Here is a 25717-nt window from a genome sequence, read left to right as displayed (position 1 = left end):
GAGGGTCAGGGAGAGGGAGACACAGAATCCGAAACAGGCTCCAGGCTCTGAGCTGTCAGCACAGAGCCCGACGCGGGGCTCGAACTCACGGACCGTGAGATCATGACCTGAGCCGAAGTCGGACGCTCAACCGACTGAGCCACCCAGGCGCCCCGCTTGTAAATTTTTCAGTGGAGGAGTATGCCTTTCTAAGCTATGTCTTCAACTTTTGAGACATCACCTCTCCCCAGGAGACACCCCTTCCTCTCTGTCCTTTGAACTATTACAGGATGAGATGAGAAAGGAACTAAAAGGAGAATGGAATTTTTGTGATCACAGTAGAAAGATAATTTGGACTGAATAATAGATGAAGACACCAGAAGGAAGAGCTTGTAGGATGAGGTGGAGAACAAACTATTGGCCCCTGAAGTCTGTGCTACAAGTGATTTTTTTCCAAGAATTTTGTATATCACACCTGTCATAAACATTTAGTTTCATTGTGCAATGAAGACAGATGACAAGAATTTGCTGCTCCAACAACCAAAAAAAAAAAAAAAAAAAAAAAAGCAACTCCACTATGTCCTTGGAATCTGGCTTTTTTTGGTTTCAAATGTGCAGTGGGAAACTTGTGCCTGCAAGGGCTGGGGTTGGGGACAGTTGTTTCTGTAACTAATTGGACATCTACATAATCATAAAAATCGGGGCAGGTCCCTCGATTCTCGTCTGTTCTAAAGCCAGCACTTGCTCTGAAGTTAGGAGGCACGCAGGCTTGAGAGAGGTGCACAGCTAAGCTGTCCCACGCTGACTCACTTACATAAGCGTCAAGGTTATGAAGGTTCTCTCCATTTTGGGTCTAAGTGGTAAGGAAGGAAAAACATGTTTTAAGAGTCAGTCATCAGGGAAGAAAAGTGCTTGGGAAGGTCTTAGCTTAGGGAGAACTTTTGTAGATAGGAGGATGATGGGAGATGCGAAGAAATGATTGAAGGCAAAGAAGCTGGTGGAAAACCATTGTGGGGAAAGTTCCAGAACATGAGGTGGACAGCCAACAATGGCCAGGAAAAAGGTACATACCTTCCATGGAGAGAAGAGACCAGTGAACAACCAAGAGAGAGGGAGGAATTTTGGCATTGAGAGAAAGGATGCTGGAGAAACTCAGTACCTCATCAGCCAATTAGGAAGTGAGGTCACCTTCTGAGAAAGAATTTGGAATTCTGGAACTTGGGTCTTGGGAAGTTTTGGCCTAGCCCCAGTAAGAAATATAAGAGGTAACTGGAAAGGTGAATAAAAGAATGATCAAGCAGGTGAGCTAGAGTCGTAGTGTAACATTAGAAGGGTGTGTTGGAAGGGTTATTTGAAATCTCAGACATGGGGCAGTTTCAAGTGACGATTCGATCTAAGGTGGTTGAGCAGATCAAGTACAAAGCCAAGGTATCAGTGCCACCTACTGGCTTATGGAAGCCAATGAGGAGGCAAATGAGAGTTACAGAGAATTTTAAATGTTTACAGCACTATCTGGATAACATTTGCTTGACCTAACCATGTATCCTCTGTAATTACAAAGGAGACTTTGGGTATAGAAATGGAAAAACTCTCAGAACTATCTAAATAGCATTTGATTTAGCAGAGCAAGGTGCATTTAGCTTAAAATCCTACCTTTGTGTTGCAACCAATACACCATGGAAATTAAGGTGGATGGCTATCAAGAGTTCGGAAAAACAAATCCCTGTGTCTGTTCCTATAGGCGTGAATGTCAAGGTAAAGTACCAGTAGAGCAGACAGTCTGGTGTGTATGCCTTTGCTTTTCTGTCCTAGATGTTAATCTAGACTGTCCAAGGAAGTGAAAGGCTACCGGCTAGCATTTGGATTATAACGATCTCTTTTCAAATCATTCTTCTCAAAAATCCTTGAGGACCGAAGAGCAGGCTCTTTTCTGTTTGTATATGTCTAAATCTCACCTACTACCCAGCACACAGATGTTCAAAAAGTGTCCATGGAACGAATGCATGAGCAAATGAATAATCTATGAGCCTACGTTCCTCTAGAATGCACTTTCTTTGGGTTTGGAAGCCGCTGGAAACCATCCCTCACTCCTCTTCCACTCAGCACAAGCCTTTGGAAAGATACATAGCGACCATCCAGCTCCGTAAACACAAATTATTAGCATTCGCAATGTAGGCAAGATTTACTCCTTCCTCCCAGGTCTGCCTTTATCTTGTGAGTGTCTGGACTGATAATCACTACTCAGTTGGTTGTGGCAAAAGTCACACTGTGACAAAAGTGGAAGAGATTACAGCAAGGGCAATCATTAGGAGGTAGAATGGGGAGCCTGAATAAATAAAAGGCCATCTAAACATGAGGCCTATATTGAATGAGGCAGTCTCAACTTGAAATCACCCATTCCTACTAGACAGAAGTCCCAGCTTTTTTCTCCCTTGGAAACCAAGCTTTCTGATGACCAAGAATGCAATTTGTCCATTTCTAATACCTTTGTGTGAATTAGCAAAGGGTGTCCCCTACAGGGGCAGAGGCAGAGACAGCCAAACCAGAGTGCGTGGCTTGGCGAGATGAACATGGGCTGGATTTCTGCTTCCACATGGCCACTGGGACAGGCACCTTGTGCAGTGAACAACCTGCGCATTTGCATTCTTTGCCCCCACTGGGTACTCACTCTTTGGGGCATTGGGCTCCCGGGAGTCACTCCTGAGCTAAAAACTATGGTTCCATTCTAAAAGTTATATATCAGGGGCGCCTGGGTGGCTCAGTCGGTTAAGCGACCGCCTTCAGCTCAGGTAATGATCTCACGGTTTATGAGTTCAAGCCCTGCGTCGGGCTCTGTGCTGATGGCTCAGAGCCTGGAACCTGCTTTGGATTCTCCCTCTGTCTCTCTGTCCCTCCCCTGCTTGTGCTCTGTCTCTGTCTCTCTCTCTCCCTCTCTCTCGAAAATAAAAAAATGAAAAGTTATATTTTTTCTTTTAAAAAAAATGAAAAGTTACATATCAGATTCCTTGGCAACGACCGAGCAACAAAGAACAGAGTCTGGGATGTGCAGGATATGCCGCTATTAGATAATTGCATTGCTCCGAATATGTACTTTTCCCCTTTAGTTAACAAAACTTACAGAGTAACTACATCAAAGGCTTTTTCTGAATAGAAGGACAAAATCTCCCTGCTGACTCATTTTCATTTTTGTGGTTACTGCAAGGGAAGGATTTATCTATCTAAGGTTACCTCACCTAACGGCACTAGTTTAGCAAAGCCATGGGACAATGCAGAGGGGTGAACTTCCTTCAATTTCTCACCAGTCAAGTGTATGTTTCCATGGCTTCAAAGCAACTACAATAAATCAGGCAGCAAATCTTAGAGTTTCAGTAAGGCTTGGTTAAACCATGCGTGAGGAACTGCTACCTCCCTATTCTGGCTGGATCTCAGATTGACAATGTTCAGACATACTTACAGGGGGTGGAGTGATTCTCCTGAAATCTGAAACCATGTTTTCTGTGCGTGATTGGTTTCCAAACCATACAGAGTGACTCTTGGGATCAGACTAAAGAAACTTCTCGATTTCTTCTAGGACCGTGGGGGGAGAAGACGTTGTGTAGCGTGAGTAGAGGGTTGGGTTCAATGAGACCCATCATTGGTTTATCACTGGATTATCACCTTCAAAGAGGCTGGCTTGTCCCCACCATCTTTGCTGGGAGAGTAATTTCTTACATGTTCAGAAGAAATTTGGGAAGCTACACGTGCTTCAGTGGAAAGGCCTCCTATGTGTTTTTCCTTGGGAAGGATACTTTCCAAATAAGTGAAGAATTCTGTGGCTATCTCTTCATTGTTACTCTTTCAGGGTGAGATGCAGCTCACATCTGTCAAATGTTACCCAAGCTTTGACTCCCCTTCCTGACTAGTTACCATAATAACCCCAGAGTTGTGGGTGGGTCCTGCCTGTTGCTTGACTTGAACCAAGGCTGTAACGGAGGTCTCTGGGGTCCAAGCATTCTCAGCCGTTAACAGGCAAGTCAGAAGGAGCTCAGTAAAGGGGTCCTATGAGAAGCCCCCCTTGGCCTCTCTGTACTTATTTAATCCGTAACACATGTTGACTAGATCCAAAATTATGTCATTGCCTCATAACTTTTTGAGGTTCCAAATTCCGAGGCCCTTGGGAGAGGAGCAGTTGTTATTATAAGGTCAGGACTTAGGACCGGCAACTGAAGCCATCCAAGGTCTCCTCTCTGTGTTGTTTCCATTGCTTTCGGGCAGCCACGGAGCGAGCTGGCTGCTCTCAGACTGACGGCCGAGGCAGCGCTGCCATGTGGAAACGAGGTAAACAATTAGGTTTTGTTCCCTAGGAGAATACATCGATGAGCATGGCCACTGCCAGATCTGTGACGCCTCGTGTGCCAAGTGCCGGGGGCCCACTCAGGAAGACTGCACTGGCTGCCCTGTCACAAGGTGAGTGGCCTTTCAGTACCTCCTGTGGTTGGGAGCTCATGGGTGGCAGGCTGGACAGAGGAGGCGTTTACGACCTTAAAGACACCCCCTTGGGCCTGCGGGAAAAAGAACCAAACACCTTTCCATGACACAAAAACTCCCCACGGTCTGGCCACAGTGCACCTCTGTAACATCTTCTCCCCATGATGCCCAGTACCCCCTGCCAGAACCAGCTCCCGGGACACTAGAGAGGCTTTCATCCATGAAGACGACGGTGCCTTTGACAACTACAACCCCTTCTGCACACCCATTATCTCCATCTGCTGATCAAATATCTACTCATTTTTCTAGAGTCAGTTCAAGGGCGAACTATTCTACAGAGGTATTCTGACCTCTTCGCAGAATTAACCTTCTCCTCTTTATATTTTCCTGTGCTCTGTATAAACCTCTATAAGAGCACCGGTGACATTTTGAAACATTAAGTTACAAATCTCGGTATCTCTATAGATGGGCTGTATTTCCCTAAGTCCCTTGAAATACTCACCTTTGTATCTCCATCACCTATCACGGTGCAAGGAAAACAGTAGGCACTCAATAAATGTTTGGTAGCTGAATGGATGGGGAAATAACAAGTATTGGAATGGGACGAGGATCTCTGCTAATCCACTGGGAATTTCTAGTGGAGAGAGTTGGAAGCCTGTTGGACTCTTGGTCAACACTCCTCTGAGTGGAGCACTTAATATTTTGGCTGACTGAATGTTCGAATGAATAGCCCCATCACCACTCTGCTAAATACGTAGGAAGCAGTCTCTCTCCAGACCAGTATGACGAGGCTCTTCCAGCATCAGGTGAAGCCCTAGGATGGACTTTCCCTCTGTTTTGGACAACCGCCATTTCATTTCATTTGTCCTCAGGACTAGAATATCCTGAGAGGGAATCGCGTGGGTTAGTCTCCCTCTTCCCCCACAGTGATCAACACATAGTAACAATTCAAGACATGTGCCTGGAATCAAATTTGATAAAGTGTGTAATCAACATCATGGGCTTGGCTTTCCAAGTAGCTCCCTCAGGAGGAGAAAGAAGGAAGGCAGAGATGGAGGGAGGAAAGGGAACAGGCACACAAGAACCGCTTTAAGAACTTTCAGTGCTAACTGCGGTGACATTTTCCAAAGGTCTCTTCAAGATATCTATGCCTCTAAGTATTGGGTTTGCCTTAAAGCAGTTTCAAGACATACTCTTAGGTAGAGACATCATTCTGAATATGCGTCCTCTTTCTCCTAACTCCTTACCGCATCAACAGTCAAATTCCACTCCATGTTTGGACATCTGTGAACTAAGGGAACTTACTAGCATTCGTTTACTAAGGCAGCTACCATCGTCCAGGATATACTGCAGGAGTCATGACTGTCTGAGGCTCATCAAAAGTGAGAAAAAAACTCTACGACCATAACTAGCCATTTAAAAAACTGAAACCCACTGGTACACGAAAGGAGATACAGCTCCACGGCCATTGGGGTAGTGTAACTGTCTTAAGCAGCCCATGATTTAGCTCTTGGAGAAAGAAAAGTGTGTGCGTGGATCTTGAATTAAGGTGTCCTCTCAAGGACATCTTGTTTCCCAGGAAGAATATTTTGCTCGTCTCCCTGAGCACTCCATTTTGCTCATGTCTCTTCCTTGAGGAAAATAACTTGCAAATATGTGCAAGAAAGGGCATCATGTCTTGGCAATGAACTACCTCTTGTTCACCTGACTCTTGTTCACCTGCATTTTCCTAGAACAAGGATGAAGAGAAAAAAAGAAAAAAACAACTATTTTGAAAGATGATGGTGTTGACGTATTTGGGCAGCAACGTATTTTTCTTAAGTCTTTTCCAAAGCGTTTCCCTGAGTGGAATCAGATCCATTCAAGACGGTCTGGAGCACCTGCTTTGTGTCCAGCTCTGAGTTAGGTGCAAGGTCGACGAATACTTACAGGTAGCTCAGGTAAAGAGCTCGGGAAGGCAGTTTCCAGTGGGCACAGGACACAGCAGGACAGAGAATGACAAAAAAATGGATCTGAGGCAAACGTTAGGGGTAAGGAGACAAACGGAATAATCAGGACAGTGGGTTTGTCGGAGTTTCTTCCTCGCCTTAAGCTTTGGGATAGCTCTAGTCCTGGTAGAGAAAAGATCATCCCTAAAGGAGTTTTTATCTAGGAGAGGAGTGTTAATATTTAAATACGGGTTCGCTTCAAAATAATATGGGAGGGAAATAAATTGATGGGAATATAAATATTGGCCAGGTACTGAAATTGTGAGGTGAATACAGGGGGAAGGGTACTGTTACGTCCTGTATGTATACTTATTTTAAGTCTGTTTACATTTTCCCTTGACACATTTTTAAAAAATAATGTAATCCTGAAGTTCAAATAACTTCCAACTTTAGGAAATCAAACTTTAGGAAGCCCTCTCTTCATATTCTAGTTCTCTCTTTACATTTCCAGAAACTCTTGGGTTTAGCATCTTAGAGACCACTGAAAATTTGCAGGAAGCGAGTGCCCCCTTCGGCACTTGCAACAACATGCTTACCCTTGCAAGGCCATGATCTTGATGGCCCAAGCTGGTTGCCCAACCCAGAAGTGAAGGAGTTATAGACCCGATGAACTCATTAAAAGCATTAAAAGTTACTTCTGTTCCGACCCACCCTCAAATGTTTTGGTTGACCTGTTTCACTGCATTCAGGGGTAAAGAAAGACTTTTTTGGCCAAATTTCATTGCTTTAACATTAAAGAACCAAGCAATTATACTAAGGGCCCTTGTGATAGCTTATTTAGGCCAAACCAATAACCAGTAGAGAGGATCAGCTAACCCTGACGTTCCAGCTCTTCTGTTCCAATTCCATCACACGCACACGCGCGTGTGCACACACACACACGACACACACACTTGGATGTCTAGAAAATTTAGTGCCAATATTGAGAACATTACCTCTGCCCAACTCTTTAGCACTCGCTTTTGCCAAGTCCTTCCTTTCCATAAGTCTGAAATGGTTCACTGCTTACGAAAAGGCTAAGAACATGTGTGACTTGGGAGAAGAAATGCCTCCCCTGCAGAGATTAGCTGGCCTGACTCTCTCAGAAATCCACAGATTGGATGACTGGCTGTCCTAGAGATGGCTTGAGTTGGCTTTAAAGGAAATTGTCATCAGCCCCATGGAGCCCAGAGCGGGGTATCTATTCTCCTCCATTAGGGAAGATTTGTTGCTGTCAGTGGAAAAATCTGTGCCACTTAAAATGGTACTTTTCTCAAGCTCCTTAGCAATTTTCCTTGACGAGGATGGGGGATGGAGGGGATGATGTAATTCAGTGCCTTTACCTAAGCATGACGGTTTTCCTTCTCTTTTTAGATCTCTAAAAAGAATCGCGTTCTTATATTAAAACAACAACAACAACAAACTGTGTATATCGCCTGTGCTCTCCTTAGGGTCGATATGAAAGCAGGTATTTCAAAGCACAATTATGTGCTTGGCATTTCCTTAAAATCAAGTGCTCAAGTGAGAAATGCAGCCTCCTCCATACATAAACACAGAAGTATTACACCATCGGCTTTGCTCTCCAGCCCACCACCCCCACGTTCTGGATGCTTCTAAATGGTTCCCATCATGGAGAGTATTAGATCACCTCTCCCAAGAGAAATGATTTCCCCCTAAACAAATCCGTCATCTCTTTCTATAAAAGACAAACATGATGATATACTTTTCATCCCTTTTTCAACTGAGTTTAGCGGGGGGGGGGGGGGGGGGGAGAGAATCCTCACAAATAAATGTCCCCATTCTCCCTTCCAGGAGAGCACGTAGCAGCTTCCTTGTTTAAAAACCTCAGAAAGCTCTTACGCAGTTTTTCTTAAAGGGAGGGGTTTTTTTTGGTTTTTCGGGTTTTTTTTGTTTTGTTTTTTTTTTTTAGATAGTCCCATCCAAATTATCCCTTGAAAAATCTTCTAGCTCAGAAACCAGACCCAGGGTGGGGCTGGGATATTCCCAGTTCGCATTAGTGCCGTCAACTCAAGTCTGGGCTGGGAGCACAGCCTTCTCATTATACACCATGGTGCAGGGCATCTGTTTTGACACGGACGAACAGATGTGCCTACGTGTCTGTTGAGGGCTGGGACTCCAGGCTCTGCAGTGGCCAAAAGGATGGCTCGCTCCAGGAGCGCTGGGGATGGTGACCAGAACCTGAAAGGCGGAGAACGCAAGAACCAGGTGGCTTTCCCATTGTTCCCAACACATGCAAATGACACGGGCTCTCGGGGCGACGCACTGGAAGATTGCAAGCAACACGCTAGGTCAGGTCACCTTGCTCCTGCTCCAACTTCCTCCCAACCCGTGACTGAAATGCCCATTTCCAGGTCAGGGCTGCCTCTAGCTATGGAAATGGTGGGATTCAGCCAAGCCAGGGCACCCCGGGCCTACACCTGACCTTCCATGATACATCCAGCTTGGGTGGGAGGAGGTGGTAGAGAGAGAAAGAAGCCTTACCTTTGCTGACAGGCCCTCCACTCTCTCAGGCCTGGATGCCAACGTCATACCCTCGGGGGAGACAGGCGCACTACAGGCTCAGTTCACCTCACAAGGGATACAGTAACGACTACCGGAAGGAAGCTCTACCGGACCCAATTGGGCACCGCCGGTGTTACTTAGGAATCATTTAACAGATTCCACAGTACTCCATTCTGTCTCATTCTTCTGCTGAAGGGAAAACAGTGGCTCTCAAAATGTCTCCCTAGACCAGCGGCATGAGCACCACCCAGGAATTGAAAAACCACAAATTCTCAGCTCCCTCCCCCAAAGACGACTGAATTAGAAACTCTGGGGGTGGAGCCCTACAGCTCACTCCATCTATCCATATTACCTATCTGACTCTAGCACTTGGGGAACATTCTGTATCTGAAGGAGCCAAATTCTTGGCTACCACTTACTTAACCACATTTGCTCTTGGAATTACTTTGCAAAGGAAGAAAAGAAGCAAAACGATGAAAATACTGTGATATGGATTGTATGTGTGTAAAGTCAAAGGTTTTATAAGCCCGCACGCTATCCCATCTGGGGGGGGGTCCTTGTAGGTGTTTGCAAACAAAATTTAAAAAAAAAAAATGGTACTTGATACATCAAGAAGTGCTTGCAAAAATGACCCTCAAAATCAGTTCATTGATCACTTGCCACGTGCATAGGCCAAGTTTATAAGTAGCAGGTAAGCTACAGGACAGTGTTTCGTTCTACCCTTTGAGAGCCCTTGATGTTGACATCTGCCTTGTAAAGTGTGGGCATGCTGATAACTAAAGGAATAATATTTTCTCCAAGGCCTCTGGATCCAGAGGCCTATTTAATGTCTTGAAAGTTTAAAGACCTCCATCTGATTGTTGACTACGTTTGGCCGGGCCCCACAATATGGGTTTAATCCCTGCAGGCACTGGTTAGCTTGTTTGGAACCAGAATCACGGTTGCATCCTGAGCCAGTTTCTGGCATGCCTGCTGTTGGGTCCAAACCTTGGGCCAAGGATGGGTACATGACTAATATTCCACATGTTCTAAGATGATCAGTCCCAGGCATTCGCCCTCGTTTCTGGAACGATGAAGCCAAGTCTGTGCAGTGAAACGTGAACACCACATGTCCTAACACTTACAGCCATTCCAGAAAGTCACCCTTACAAACTCTGAAATCTGCTCTTTCTCTAGGATTTTTGACAATGGCCACTGCGTTTTCAAATGTCCCTCAGGGAAATTTGAATTTCAGAACCAATGCCATTTGTGCCATTACACCTGCCAAGAATGCCAAGGAAATGAGCCTTCCAACTGCACTTCCTGTGGAGTAGGTGAGGAAATCTGGCTCTTCTCTTCTTCCTTTCCTCAAACCTGTTCTCCCACTGGCCATAATTTGGTTTGACTCAGAAGCCTCATCTCCGGGGACAAGGGGTCATTAGGCGGCCATTCACTGGAGAGTGTGTATGACCTTGAAGCTTCTGCTTCTCGTCAGGGAACGAGTTCACATTATTGTAGACACAGACTCACTGCCCCTAAGGAGATGAGAGAGAAGCTAAGAGGTGTCTTTCTGGAGAAGGGGAAAGAAAGGTCATGCAGACATGGTGTTAGACATGAGACAGTGAAGCTAAGATTGCCTGAGGTCAAAGTGAAAAGCTAGGATGTTAAGGAAGGTGGACTCAGTCTTTAAGAGAAATATTGAAATAGACGCTGTCTTAGGGTCTCTTCGGCCCTGAGCTGTGCCATTTAGAAGCAGTCAGAGCCCTACTGTAGAAACAAAGGCGTGGTTTCAACACAAAAATAGAACTTTTTGTGTCCCACCTTAAAGAGTCTAAGTCTCTGCTGTCACTGGATTATACTCCGTGATCTCAAAGGTCCTCTGCAGGTTGACCCTTGACTCCCCCAACGTTGACCTCACGTGAGTCAGGTTCATATTTTATTTGACTCCCATGATACTTTTAACATTTAAGCCGTGTTTAAGAACTGGTAAATTTCAGGGGCACCTGGGTGGTTCAGTCAGTTAAGCGTCTGACTTTTGGCTTCTGCTCAGGTCATGATCTCACAGTTCGCGTGTTCAAGCCCCGCGTAGGGCTCCGCGCTGCCCGCGTGGGGCCTGCTTGAGATTCTCTATCCCTCCCTCTCTGCCCCTCCCACTCCTTCTCTCTCTCAAAATAAATAAACTTTTTCTTAAATATTGAAAACTTTCAAAGAACAACCCGGGCTTTCGTTCTTGCTTCTGTTTTTGCTTTGTCCCGGGGAAAAAAGAATGATTCATCTTTATTCTTGCTTGTGATAAAGCCAAGAAAAACGAAGAATAAATCGCGAGCAGCATGCATTTGCAGGAAAATGGGGGACAACGCATTTCTTGGTGCAATTTTTTTTTTTTTTTGCATTTCTTATGTAAACAAAATGGATCTATGTCAAATTTTCTCGCGAGGCTGCTCCTTCTGTGTCCTTCCTCATCTCGAAGAGGGTGATAAAGGGTTTCTACTTTTAAGGTTATTATGAAAATGAAATGAGATTGGGGCACCTGGGTGGCGCAGTCGGTTAAGTGTCCAACTTCAGCCAGGTCACGATCTTGCGGTCCGTGATTTCGAGCCCCGCGTCAGGCTCTGGGCTGATGGCTCGGAGCCTGGAGCCTGTTTCTGATTCTGTGTCTCCCTCTCTCTCTGCCCCTCCCCCATTCATGCTCTCTCTCTCTCTCTCTCTGTGTCCCAACAAAAATAAACGTTGAAAAAAAAAATTTAGAAAATGAAATGAGATTAAATGAGATAAAATACCAAATCACTTAAAACCAGGCTGGCCACATGAAAAGTACTCAGTAAATATTAACTACTACCCTTACTGCTACTGTTACCACTCATTATTTGCACCTACTTCCTCCTGTGGGCATGTGAATTTCTCTAGCTGCAAAACCGCTTCACTGGAGATGTTCCCCACTCGCTGTCTGCCTGGCCTCTGTTTACTTTTTAGGTCTCCGTGTCAACTTCATTCCCTCCATGAGGGCTGCCCCAATCTCCTGTCTCAGTTGGGACTGCTCCATACGTGTATCCTGAGACCCTCCACTTAACCCCTTTACAGGTGTCCTCAAACTTGATACCTGTCTTGTCCATAAAGCTCTATGTCCTATAAGAGCAGCGGACAGCGTCTAACTGAGCACCAGCTCGAGTGCGAGGAGAGCATTCGGCAGGTGGAAGGCCCAAAATATAACTGAATCAATGGTTCAGGAGAAAGAATGCCAGAACCAGCCACGAGGGGACCTACTTCCTGCTTGGTTACTGATGAACTAGAAGATATTAAACCAGTCTCTCCACCTCTTTAAGTCTCTCCTTGTTTGTAAAAGAGAAAAAGAAGAAAAGAAAGGAAAAGAAAAGAAAAGAAAAGGAAAAGAAAAGAAAAGAAAAGAAAAGAAAAGAAAAGAAAAAGAAAAGAAAAGAAAAGGAAAAAGGAAAGGAAAGGAAAGGAAAGGAAGAGAAAAGAAAAGAAAAGAAAAGAAAAGAAAAGAAAAGAAAAGAAAAGAAAAGGAGAGGGGACACAGACAAGACGGCATCCAAAATCCCTTGCACACTTGAAACCTACTAAATCTTCACGCATAGTACAAAATTAAGGATTCACTTGAATACTGAACAAACGTCTGAAATGTTTGCAGCATCCCGTAATTACGCGGACCAATCCACACATAAAACGCTTTGATGCCTCCTCTGCATTTTTTGTCTAAAAGCCGATTTACTCCCCGTCTTCACAAAATTGCACCGTAACTCTCGCACGTACAGGTTGCTACACAGAGCTGCCGTGGAAAATGCACTAAATGACTGTATGACGCCTGCCCTCAGGGAGTGGACGCTCTAACAGAGGGGGTTGTGTTTAGGTATTGTAAAACGAGAATATATTAAAGACCAAACGAAGGAAGGCATCCTACCACAAGTCAGAGAAGAAGCATCACTTTCAGCTATGAGCCAGCAGAAAAGGCTTGCTGGAGAGGGTACTGTTGAGCAAGCTCTGATTAGCAGGGTTCTCTCCTCTTAAGAGCACGGTGTCCCTCATAACTTGTATTAGCATAGCCAGCAAGTGAAACAGTGCTAACAACAAGGGATGGCTGGACAGACGCAGTTCCGTATCCGCAGGCTTTAATAAAAGCCTGAAACCCTCTGACTAGGGGGTCCCATCTACACACCATCAGCGTTTCCCATCAGTCTGGAGAAATCTCACCTTTGTGCAATTGTAACGCTGTTAAGAATTTAGGTCTGAATCCTTGTGGAGGTGCCAACCGCCAGCTCCGCTCTGTTGGTGAAGATTCACTCTAAGTTCTTTTCCAGATTTGTTCTCTACCAAACTGAACCAACGCAAAGCTAAAATCGACCCCCCCCCCCCACCCCAGCAGCTACAGTAAGAAACACGTTGAAGTGGACTTCACACGGTTTATTTTCAGGGTCCCTCGGCCTTTCTTTCATCCTTTCCCGCAATCCTTTTTCCCCCTCTTGCCTTCCGCCTTCAACCTTCCTTTCTTCCCGAAGACATGTGGTATCTTCACATTAGTCTATCTTCTCTCGTGGCGAAATTGAGCCGTAAGAGATGCTCCGGAAATAGCGAATTGCTCTCACGTGTAAACGAAAGCCAATCGGAACCACTCTCAGAGTTTCTTGCACTTTACATCTTGTTTCATATGATCACATGAGGTGTAGCACCCAGCAAAAATATCCCCCCTTCTACTGTTAGAACCAGCTTCTCTTATATATCATCATAATAATTTAAATTCTGAGACTCTGGGCAAGTAGCCAGCCATGTATGCATGGTATTTAGATCAACGGGATATCCAAATTATCAGCCAGAGCTAAATGAGCCACCATACGACCCAGGCTATTAGAAATGTGAGCAAATCTTGGTGTAACACTGGACCAGACCTGTGGCGAGAGCTGCCCAGGATCCAGGCATCTATGTGAACTCCTTTACAGGGTCCATGTACTTTAAATCCCAAGACCATCCAAGTCTGTTTTTCAAACTCAAATTGTAATACCCAAAGTGGTTCAAATAATAAAGCCATGTCTGAACAATACAAATGGGATGGGAGAACATCGCTTCTGATATCTGAGCCCATCATCGTTACTTTTTAGTTTTAGGTTGCTGGTCCAGATCGGTATGTAGAGTAGGGCTACTGCTAAATATTCATGCACTTAGCCACTCTTTCATTCATTCATTCAACAAATACGTATTTAGAATTCAGTATATGCCAGGCTGTCGCCAAGCCTCTGGATCCGGGGGTGATGTCGCGTGAGGATGTAGGGAACGTACAGCAATTGCCGGATGGAAGAGGGAGGAGCTTCTCACTGTTCTCTTCATTTTTTAAAATATAATTTATTGTCAAAGTGGCTTCCATACAACACCCAGTGCTCATCCCAGTAAGTGCCCTCCTCAATGCCCATCACCCATTTTTCCTCTCCCCCCACGCCCCATCCACCCTCAGTTTGTTCTCTGTATTTAAGAGTCTCGTGGTTTGCCTCCCTCTCTGTTTGTACCTCGTTTTTCCCCTTCCTGTCCCCCATGGACTTCTGTTAAGTTTCTCAGGATCCACATATGAGTGAAAACATACGGTATCTGTCTTTCTCTGACTGACTTATTTCACTCAGCATAATACTTTCCAGTTCCATCCACGCTGCGGCAAATGGCAGGATTTCCTTCTTTCTCATTGCCAAGTAGTATTCCATCGTATATATAAACCACACCTTTTTTATCCATTCATCAGTTGATGGACATTTAGGCTCTTTCCCTAACTGGGCTATTGTTGAAAGCGCTGCTATAAACTCTGGGGTACAAGTGCCCCTCTGCATCAGCACTCCTGTATCCCTTGGGTGAATTCCTAGCAGTGCTATTGCTGGGTCATAGGGTAGATCAATTTTTAATTTTTTGAGGAACCTCCACACTGTTTTCCAGAGCAGCTGCACCAGTTTGCATTCCCAGCAACAGTGCCAGCGGGTTCCCCCTTCTCCACATCCTCTCCAACAGCTGTTGTCTCTTGTGTTGTTAATTTTAGTCATTCTGACAGGTGTGAGGTGGTATCTCATTGTAGTTTTGATTTGTATTTCCCTGATGGTGAGTGATGTTGAGCATCTTTTCATGTGTCTGTTGACCATCTGGATGTCTTCTTTGGAAAAGTGTCTATTCATGTCTTCTGTCCATTTCTTCACTGGATTATTTCTTTTTCGGGTGTGGAGTTTGGTAAGTTCTTTACAGATTTTGGATACTAACCCTTTATCTGATATGTCATTTGCAAATATCTTTTTCCATTCTGTCAGTTGCCTTTTAGTTGTGTTGATTGTTTCCTTTGCAGTGCAGGAGCTTTTTATCTTGATGGGGTCCCAATAGTTCATTTTTGCTTTGAATTCCCTTGCCTTTGGAGATGTGTCGAGTAAGAAATGGCTGTAGCTGAGGTCAAAGAGGTTGTTGCCTGTTTTCTCCTCTAGGGTTTTGATGGCTTCCTGTCTCACATTTAGGTCTTTCATTCATTTTGAGTTTATTTTTGTGAATGGTGTGAGAAAGTGGTCTAATTTCAATCTTCTGCATGTTGCTGTCCAGTTCTCCCGGCACCATTTGCTAAAGAGACTATCTTTTTTCCATTGGATACTCTTTCCTGTTTTGTCAAAGATGAGTTGGCCATACATTTTTGGGTCCAATTCTGGGTTCTCTATTCTATTCCATTGGCCTATGTGTCTGTTTTTGTGCCAATACCATACTTTTCACTGTTCTCTTCAAATCTTCCTACCTATATCTGAGAAGTTTGGCGCTCCGAAAAACAGGATGTTTCGGAATGAATCTTGGTGGACATGGGGTTTGCTAGGGTTTCATAATGCGTCTGAGAAGAACATGGCTTGGAAGGTTGACCCTTTTGTGGTCTCAAGAGTCCATGTTCCGCCAGATCGGGGGTTTGTGCCCCGTTTTGACGTGTAGCTGTAGAATCACCAAATGCACATCATATCCTCCCAAACATTCTCCTTCCCTTAAAGGATAACGTTCCCCCAACTCAAAGTTGTAGAGGGCAGCAACTTGTGTGCCCCACCCCTATGGCAGTTCTCTTTATCTTCTTTGCCCCATGGGAACCAGCAGACTCCTGGCATGAAATCACAAACAGAGAAGAGCCCAGGATCCAAGGGTGTGATTTTTAAGTTGGATTTGAACTAGGGATTTAATTAAGGACAAAACATGACGTTAGATCATTTGAAAGTGCCAAGTGTACGGACACAAAAATAGTTGGATGTTTGCAATTTCACGTGGTCCAATCCATTATACTGATGTTAAGATTCTGCATGTGCAACATGGAGTTAGCGCTATCTTCATCCACAGATTTCAGCAGCCTTGCACCTTGAAGGTCAATGGTTCTGGATCTTCATGTGGTAGATCACAAGTGAACACCCGACTCCGGCTATTTTGGGTAACACAGGTCAGCCGTTCTGCAGAGGCAGGAGCATATGGGAGACGTGATTCAGAGAAGATCGATACCCTGAACACACTCAGCATAAACAAAGACTCCAGTAGGGTGAGGGCAGGAGACCTCTAGGAGTATCTATATTAATTTTGTCATATATACACACACACACACACACACACACACACACACACACACACACTTATTATAATGATTTTTTTGTTAACTGTGAGTTTATAATTGGTTTGAATTTTCTATTCCCTCCCAAACCAAATTCCCATAGTCTTATACTAGACGTACGGTTATTTTTTCCATGTAGACTCCAATGTTGTCAGAAGCTCAGGACTTTCAAAAATCCATTCGAGGAACCAAAAAGCTGTGCTTGGTCTAGCGCTTTAATACACTGTCTTCATAGGAGTTGGTACCTCTGCAAAAATTCAGACTTTAGACAGTTAACATAAGCGTGTGATTTTGACAACAGAATTCAGACTCTTTCTAAAAGACTGCCCTCTTCCAAAAATGGTTCTATCGGTAAGCATTTGTTTATTGTCACAGGATCTCTATTGCCCCCAAGTCTGACAGCTTCCACAGATACCAAAAGGAGCCCTTGGGAAGATGAAACACACTCTGACTCATAGTTATCCACGGACTGTGGTTTCTGCTTTTGCAGTGACATCCCAGGGAATAGTCCCTATTGGCTCAAATACACAAAATGTTGAAAAATTATTCCCCACGATGAAAACTCTTCTACTATAAGGATATAGATATTTTTTCATTAAAAGAATTCTTATATACTCCTGGTCCCCGAGGAGCCAAAATACTCAGTTACATCATTTTAAAAAAAAAAAATTGGGGCGCCTGGGTGGCGCAGTCGGTTAAGCGTCTGACTTCAGCCAGGTCACGATCTCGCGGCCCGTGAGTTCGAGCCCCGCGTCGGGCTCTGGGCTGATGGCTCAGAGCCTGGAGCCTGTTTCCGATTCTGTGTCTCCCTCTCTCTCTGCCTCTCCCCCGTTCATGCTCTGTCTCTCTCTGTCCCAAAAATAAATAAATGTTGAAAAAAAATTAAAATATATATATATATATATATATATATATCTTAGGTTATATTAGCTTCCTGGTTAATTTCGTACATTTTCTTTCTTTTTCTTGCCCCTCTGTCTGTTCAGATAAGCATGGCCAGGAGCGCTTCCTGTATCAGGGGGAGTGTTGGGAGAACTGCCCAGCAGGCTACTACCCTGCTGAGGGGCACACCTGCCTGCCGTGCCCTGACAACTGTGACCTTTGCCACAACGCACACATCTGTATACGATGCACGGGAGGCTACTTCCTAGTGCCCACCAACCATACCTGCCAGAAGTTGGGATGTGGACAAGGTAAGTCTGCTCTGAGCCACTGTCTTGCACCAGGATGTGGCATGAGGAGCTATCCCCTGGACGTCCCAGAGATCTGCACTGTGTTCCAGGTTTTAATGTTGGCACCCGGGATGACTTTATGTGACTATATGTGCAGTGGGGACGGTGATGACTGCTCCTCTCTCTCCCTCCGCACACCTTTCTCTGGGTTCCCCAAGACACATTCCAGAGACACAGGAATGCAACTAACCACAGAGAAACTGATCTTGAATTGAGAGTTCGTGGGCACGATATAATGGAGAGAAAATCAGATAAGAACCTAAAAGTCCCGACAACGTCCTCCTTCCCAATTACTAGGTATGGGACCCTGTGCGAAATCAGTCTAATTTTTCTATGCCCTGTTTTCTTCATGTGTGAAAGGGTGAGCATTGCACCACGATGGTTCCTGTGAGAAGCCAATGAAAATAAGCCTATCTAAAGCTACTTGAAAATATTCAATGTTCTATGAATCGTATGTGTTACTGCTATTGCCAATCCCTTATCGTACATGGGAAGACAGAAATTAGAAAACAGGACTTGTAGTGGTTTTTTTTTTTTTTCCTTTCCATTAAGAATGCTACAGACTTTCTTTGCTCTAAGAACGCTACAGACTTTCTCTGCTCTATATAAGAATTATGCCTGGTCTAATGCTGCAAAGAGTTCCAAGATGTTTGTAGAATAAATGAGATACTTATTCCTTTTCTGCTGGTGTTTACTAATGTAGTATAGGCTTTAAAACTTCAAAAAAAAAGGATTTAGAAAGGCAGATTTAAAAAGACAAAGTATGGGGGTGCCTGGGTGGCTCAGTCGGTTGAGCCCTCAACTTTGGCTCAGGTCATGATCTCACAGTTCGTGAGTTCAGGCCCGACGTCGGGCTCAATGCTATCAGCACATAGCCCACTTCAGATCCTCTGTCCCCCTATCCCTGCCCCTTCCCCACTCGTACTCTCTCAAAAATAAATAAATCATTAAAAAAAAAAATAAATGCTTTTATTCATGGCCAACGAGCACATTAAAAGATGTTCAGCATCACTAATTTTTAGGGAAACACAAATCAAAGCCACGATGAGGTATCACCTCACACCTGTTAGAATGGCTATTATCACAAAGACAAGACATAACAAGTGTTGGAGAAAACGTAGAGAAATGGGCACTCTCATACACTGTTGGCAGGAATGTAAATTGACATAGTCACTGTGGAAAACATATGCGTATTCCTCAAAAAATTAAAAATAAAACTACCATTTGATCCCACTACTCCACCACTGGGTTTTTACCCGAAAAAAATATGAAAACACTAATTTGAAAAGACATACGCCTCTCTATGTCGATCACAGCATTATTTACAATAGCCAAGAAACTGAAACAAGCTAAATGTTCATCAAGGGATGAATGGATAAAGTTGATCCATTTTTTATTTATTTATTTTTTATTTTTTTTTCTAAAATTTTTTTAAGTTTTTTTTTTAAGTTTTTACTTTTTTAAAATTTTTTTTTTCAACTTTTTTTATTTATTTTTGGGACAGAGAGAGACAGAGCACGAACGGGGGAGGTTCAGAGAGAGAGGGAGACACAGAATCGGAAACAGGCTCCAGGCTCCGAGCCATCAGCCCAGAGCCCGATGCGGGGCTGGAACTCATGGACCGCGAGATCGTGACCTGGCTGAAGTCGGACGCTTAACCGACTGCGCCACCCAGGCACCCCGATCCATTTTTTAAAAGAATGAAATCTTGCCATTTACAATACGGATGGACCATGAGAGTATTATGCTGAGTGGAATAACTCAGGAGAAAGACAAATACCACGTGATTTCACGCATATGTAGAATCTGAGAAACAAAACAAACGAACTCAGGGATGCAGAGAACAGATTGGTATTAACAGAGGGAAGGGGGCTTTGGGGTGGGAGAAGGGCTGAAGGGGACCAATTGTAGGGTGACGGATGGTAACTAGATTTGGGGGGATGATCACTTTGCAGTATATACAGAGAGCAAATTATAATGTATACTTGAAACACATCATTTTAAAGGTACATTTAAAAAAAGAATATTCAGAAAATAAAAATATGATCTTGGAAATTGTTTTGAAAAAAAATTATGGGAGAATGAGAATGAAGAAGAGAGGTAGAAAGATAAAAAATTTTAAAGTCACTGACACAGTAGAACCAAAAGAAAAAGTAAACGTAGAAAAGGGAGATGAGGGAAGAAAAATAAAGGATCACCCAGGAATTTCAAATAATATAGGTTTTCCCGTAAAAGACTCTTAATGATAGAGAACAAACTGAGAGTTGATGGGGGGGTGGGGGGGATGGGCTAGATGGGTGATGGACATTGAGGGTGCCATTGGTTGTGATGAGCACTGGGTGTTAGATATAAGTGATGAATCACTAAATTCTCCTCCAGAAACCAATATTACACTACATGTTAACTAATTAGAATTTAAATAAAAACTTGAAAGAAACAAAAACAAACAAACAAATAATATAGGCTTTTCAGAGTAAACAGCAGAAACAGGAGAGAGAACATTAACGAAGAACTAATTCCGAAAAATCCCAGAACGGAAGGACATGAATTTCCGGATTGAACAAGCCCTCTGCGTGTTCAGCATATAATGGATTTTAAAAGGACACACACCAAGACACGTGATTGTAAGAATCTGGAAATCTGAGATTTTTTTTTTTTTTTTTTTCTGCAAGAGGAAAACCTTGAAAACTTCTAGGGGAAAATAAAGGAGATCATACAAAAAAGGATTGGCTATCAGAATGGCATTGAACTTCTCAACGATCCTGGAAACTGAAACATAAAAATGGAACAAAAACTTAAACTTCTGAGAAAAGAAAGTATTTCTCTTTTAAAGCCTAAATTCGGTCAAGCCATGAGTCACGTGTGAGGGCAGAAAAAAACGTTATTTTCAATCGCGCAAGTTTTCGAAAACTTTACCTCCCACGCATCCACCCTTTCTTGGGAAAATGATTTGTAGAGGGTGTATTCCACCAAAAATATAGGACAAGAAATAAGAAAATATAAGGTCCAGAAAATGCATCCAAAGGAGGAGGATGAAAGGAATCTTCAGGACGATGGTGAAAAAGATACTAATGCGATAGCAGGAAGATTTCTACTTAGGGTACAGTTGAGGACGCATCAAGGACAGATACTGAGAAAACAAATAAAGAAGCCAGACAGATATGAGCACAAGAGAAAACAAAAAGGTGTGCAAGAACCTTAATGTTGGGGCAGCTGGGTGGCTCAGTCAGTTAAGCATCCGACCTCAGCTCAGGTCATGATCTCAGCGTTAACGTGGGGCTCTGTGCTGCCTGCTCAGAGCCTGGAGCCTTCTTCAGATTCTGTGTCTCCTTCTCTTTCTGCCCCTCCCCCGCTCATGCTCTGTCTCTCAAAAATAAATAAATGTTAAAAAATTTAAAAAAAAAGAACCTCAATGTCATCAGAACGTGAACAGTAATAGTATAATCATAATATAAATGCTGAGTATTAATCTAGCAAAATCTGTAACTTGGGAGGATGGAACGTATGTCTGTGTTTGTTGGAGTACTGGCGAAAGAAAGCTAGTCTTTACTACTACAGGTAGTGCCTAAGAATAAACTCACAAGGCAGCATCATAATCACGTTACTTAGAAATTTGGAGGTAAAAACTAAAAGAAACAGCTAAAAGAATCACAATTTTTTGTCGCTGAGAAAAGAGAAGGGGCAGAAAATAAGCTACACACCAATATATTTTCACAGCAATTAACGTTTCTCCACACTAAAGTGAATCGTGTTTCTCCCTCTTCTTGTACAGGTGAAGTCCAAGACCCAGACTATGGAGAGTGTGTGCCTTGTGAAGAAGGTTGCCTGGGATGCAACTTGGGTATGCCACTTGGTTTTTTTTTTGCCTAAAGAGTTGATATAGCATTTTTTTTCTTTTTCCCCACACATCCTCATTGTTATCACCAATGTCACCATCAATGCCCACTAAGCAGGCTCACTCCCATGAGACAGGGTCACTGCAAGACATGTTCCCTTTTGAGGCAAAGGAGAGGTCACTTATCTTAACGAAACCCAAGTTTAGGAAAGGACAGGCATCTTTTCCTCTGGTTGTTAGCTATCTAGTGGGGGACATCCGCAACCATATTTCCAGTTGCATAGGACGTGACCTCTCCTTAGCTTCTTAAGGTCACAAATATGGAGTGAAACAATGGTGGGAGAAAGGAACTGAAGCAAAGAAATGCCTAATTAATCTAACTCACTTGGCATGTGATTCACAAAAACTTGTCAGGAGTATAGGGATTTTCCTTTGCAGAATGACTCTATTGGTTGAAGCCTAAGACAGTCCTTTGAGAAGAAAGCAATATGGTGACAGCGAGTTAAAATCCCCACCGTACAACAAACAGTTGTCAGTCTTCCGTATACTTCCCTAATTCAAATCACTGATCCCTTTCTCCCCATGCATACCTGGTTCTCCAGTGGAAAGGAGGAGAGGGAGTCTACACCACACAGAATTGTTGGATTGGGTGTAAAATTAAATATAGGGAGGGCGCCAAATTCCAAGAATGTATCTTAATGTAAACTTAGTCAAGTCACTGAAAATAATTAACATCTGGGTCTGTAGATCTTTGAAAGGAAACCCAACCTAAATTAAAGATTGATGGAGTAATTTCTATTCATGGAATTTCCCTGAAGCTCTATGATTGGTTAACGTCTGCTTCTAAAACTTTAATGTGCACACAGATCCCATGGGGGATTTGTTAAAATGCAAATTCTGATTCACAGGTCTAGGTAGGGCCTGAGAATTACGTTTCTAATAAGCTGCCTGGTGAAGCCAAGGCTTCGTCAAACACTCATGAGGTTGCAAGGGGTCAGACTGTGGCAGGATTAAGTAGAATTTTTATTGGTTTTTCCCTAATAGATGTCCTTGAATTCTTAAATATTATACATGAATTATCATTTATCTGATGACTGTCATGGATTCTTTCCACCTTAAATGGAAATTATGTATTTTCTATAATATCTGTAACTACCAAACAGAGTTTTTAGGACCTTGAATACCATCCTGCCATTACCTGCCACTGTGAAATGGGGCATATGCTTTGGAAAATAAAACATAAGAATGAAAATCACACTTAGGAAGGGGCTCCATTTAGAGGCTTATCAGCCATCTAAGGGTAAAATGCTAATTTTCTGGGAAGCATACATAGACCTAAACGTAAGTAATAAAAGTACTAAAGTCGAAAAGATAAGAAAATTCCAGCATACCTTGTGAAGTGATAGGAGGCGGTCTTTCTTGCAGGGAGCCAGGACAAATGTCTTGACTGTCTTGATTTCACATTTTGCCTACTTCAGACCATATCGTCTCATCAGGTTTCGCATCCCAGCTAACTTTTGTGGTCTCCATTTCAACCTTTGCTATTACTGTATGTTGTGTGCCCATGCTAGCTAGCATCTTTGTGTATCACAGAAAGGGGTGTGTATGTGTGTGGGTGGGTGTGGGTGTGTGTCTGCCTCTCTGTAAAATCTCAAAACTTGGAAACAATGACAACCGTGATCACTAAGGATACACGCTGCGCCCACTCTTCCCTTAGCTGATCTGGCTACAGAGGGGACCAAGTGTAGCCCCTGGGAAAAAGTAAAATCTGTACCAGACCTAGGCTATCTGGGGACTCAAAATCCAAAAGAATCAACTTGTAAGAAGAGATAAATTAGAACGTTTCACTCCCTCCGCAGTGTACTACTGAAATATTTAGTTCATTCACTCCTTTAAGAAACTTTGTCTACAATGTTGAGGGCTCACTGGAATACTGGGAATTGAAAGCTGACAACGGTTGTGATCCCACTACAAGGCCCCCTCTGGCTGTTACAAGCGACATACCTTGAACCAAGTCTTTTACAAGGCAACCTGCCAGAATAGAGAGAGCTACACTGTTCAGTGGGAATCACAGGAGTGCTAATTTCTCATTTTAAATTAGAAAATGTCTCTTAATGTATAAAGTTTCTATATGTTGGCCTTTGTGTATTTTTAGACTGTCCTGGCCGAGGTCAGCTGTCACTTTCTGGGGTCTCTGTTGATCTCTGCAGTTGAGTTCATTCTCTTTTCTTTCCTCCTCTTATTTGCAAACCAACGATAATACTCTTTACAGCTGATCTGCGTGATATTTGGTGCATACACATTTTTCTGCCTCGACGCTAAACTACTTAGAATAAGCTCAATGACTTATACACTGTGCTACCAAAAGAACTAGCAGCAGGGCCTAGGATATAATAAATGTATAATATTTGTTGAATTGAATTTGAGAGTTGCTGGAACTTAGAGGGGAGATGTGCAGTTCAAGACACCCAGGGATCTAGATATGATGTTTTCTCCATTCAAACTTTGTTTATGGGCCAAGAAGGGAAAATAAATCACACAATGCAGAAATAAATAGCTTTTCATAAAATATTAGAACCATTAGGGAGATCTGAAGTGGACATGGTTAGTAAACCATAAAATTTCATAATTTTAATAAAATGCAAATATCAATTTTAAAAGATACGAATAACGTACCATAGATTTTCCTCAGATTCTTCTTGTGAGACAGGATATCATCCTGTAGAGAAAACTCCACTTTCTTCCATTTTAATAATGTAGATTCATCTTTGAACCAGAGCCAGACAACCTCTAGAAGAGTTAGAGAAAAGTGAAATCAGTCACTTTGAGACATTTTCTCTACACCATGTAATGATTAGTTGTTGGAAATAGCGGATTTTTTTTCTGGGCTTTTTATTCCTTTCCAGATATTTAGCGCAACTAGAGAGTAAGATTTTTTATACCCAACGAAAAAGAACTCAAATTCCAGACTGACTCCAATCTTGTCTAGTTCCTGGGTGGAGTTGTTTATCATTCCGAAGACTTACCAGAAAGAGGAGAGAAAAGGAAACGTGACCAAAAAGTGGCTGTTGTATTTTGAAGAAAATATTGAATTTGCTATTCTAGGATGGAACGAGGGTGTTTTTATTATTATGGGGTTAGATTTCTCTTCTTTTTTATTGAGATATAACTGACATCAAAAATTACATTAGTTTCAGGTGTAATGATTCAAGTACTGATTCAATATTTATAGCCACTGTGATCATCACAAGAAGTCTAGTTCACATCTGTCACTTTAGAGTTACAGACTTATTTTTTCTTGTGATGAGAACTTTTATAATCTACTGTCTTAGCACCTTTCACATATACAATGCAGTATTATTAACTATAGCCATCATGCCACACATTATATTCCCAGGATTTATTCATTTTAGAAGTAAACTTTTGTTCCTTTGGACATCCTTCACCCTTTACCTCTGGCAATCACCAGTCTGTTCTCTCTTAGATTTCTCCTCTTTATTAGGCTGAAAACAAACAGACAGCATTTTATATAATATCTTCTTGTTCCAAAATGATTGGACGCAAAATTCTTTCTCTTCCTAGCTGGTATCTTGAATGGAAATTGTAACTAAGATAAATCAAAGTTTTCTAAATTACATTTCTTCGTTAATTGAGAGAATAAGTAAATGGAGTCATTTTTACTTGATGCTTTGAGGTGCCTTTTTTGGTGTTGTTTTAATTTGGAGATATAGCAATAGGCGACACCTGATTATAAAATAAGATTTGGGGCCTCTACTTACAACACCACTGACTTATTAATCAATTTAATCAAAATTGCTACTATCTGTTCACTTCCTTACCTTGTCAATAAAATAGATGTCAACGTGCCTTTATCTTGGCTTAGAAGTAGGTAATAAAAAGCCATTAATTTTTTCTCATTTAAATGGCTTTAGTCCCTACTCTTGGGGAAAAATATACACAAATTTAAAATTTTTAAGTACTTGTAATAAAAGAAAAAGGCCATAGGATCAAAGTGTTCTAAAAATAGAAGAGGAAGGAATGCTTCCAAATTCATCCTATGAAGCCAGCATCACCCTGATAACAAAACCAGACAAGACACTAGGAGGAGGAGGAGGAGGAGGAGGAGGAGGAGGAGGAG

At 42.8% G+C, this 25717-nt stretch overlaps 1 protein-coding gene across 2 annotated transcripts in view; it reads left to right on the top strand.

Moving 5' to 3' along the window:
* PCSK5 (proprotein convertase subtilisin/kexin type 5) overlaps positions 1-25717 on the top strand; it is a 457179-nt gene that overhangs the window by 348371 nt on the left and 83091 nt on the right. For both annotated transcript variants that reach the window (XM_047829573.1, XM_047829574.1), the window contains exons 21-24: positions 4323-4425; positions 10113-10249; positions 17499-17705; positions 21517-21585. In XM_047829573.1, the coding sequence (XP_047685529.1) occupies positions 4323-4425; positions 10113-10249; positions 17499-17705; positions 21517-21585 (516 nt within the window). The remainder of the gene's footprint in view (positions 1-4322; positions 4426-10112; positions 10250-17498; positions 17706-21516; positions 21586-25717) is intronic.

The sequence above is a fragment of the Prionailurus viverrinus genome, chromosome D4 (assembly GCF_022837055.1).
Source record: "Prionailurus viverrinus isolate Anna chromosome D4, UM_Priviv_1.0, whole genome shotgun sequence".
NCBI classification, from domain to species: domain Eukaryota; kingdom Metazoa; phylum Chordata; class Mammalia; order Carnivora; family Felidae; genus Prionailurus; species Prionailurus viverrinus.
This window is presented reverse-complemented; position numbering and strand designations above follow the sequence as displayed.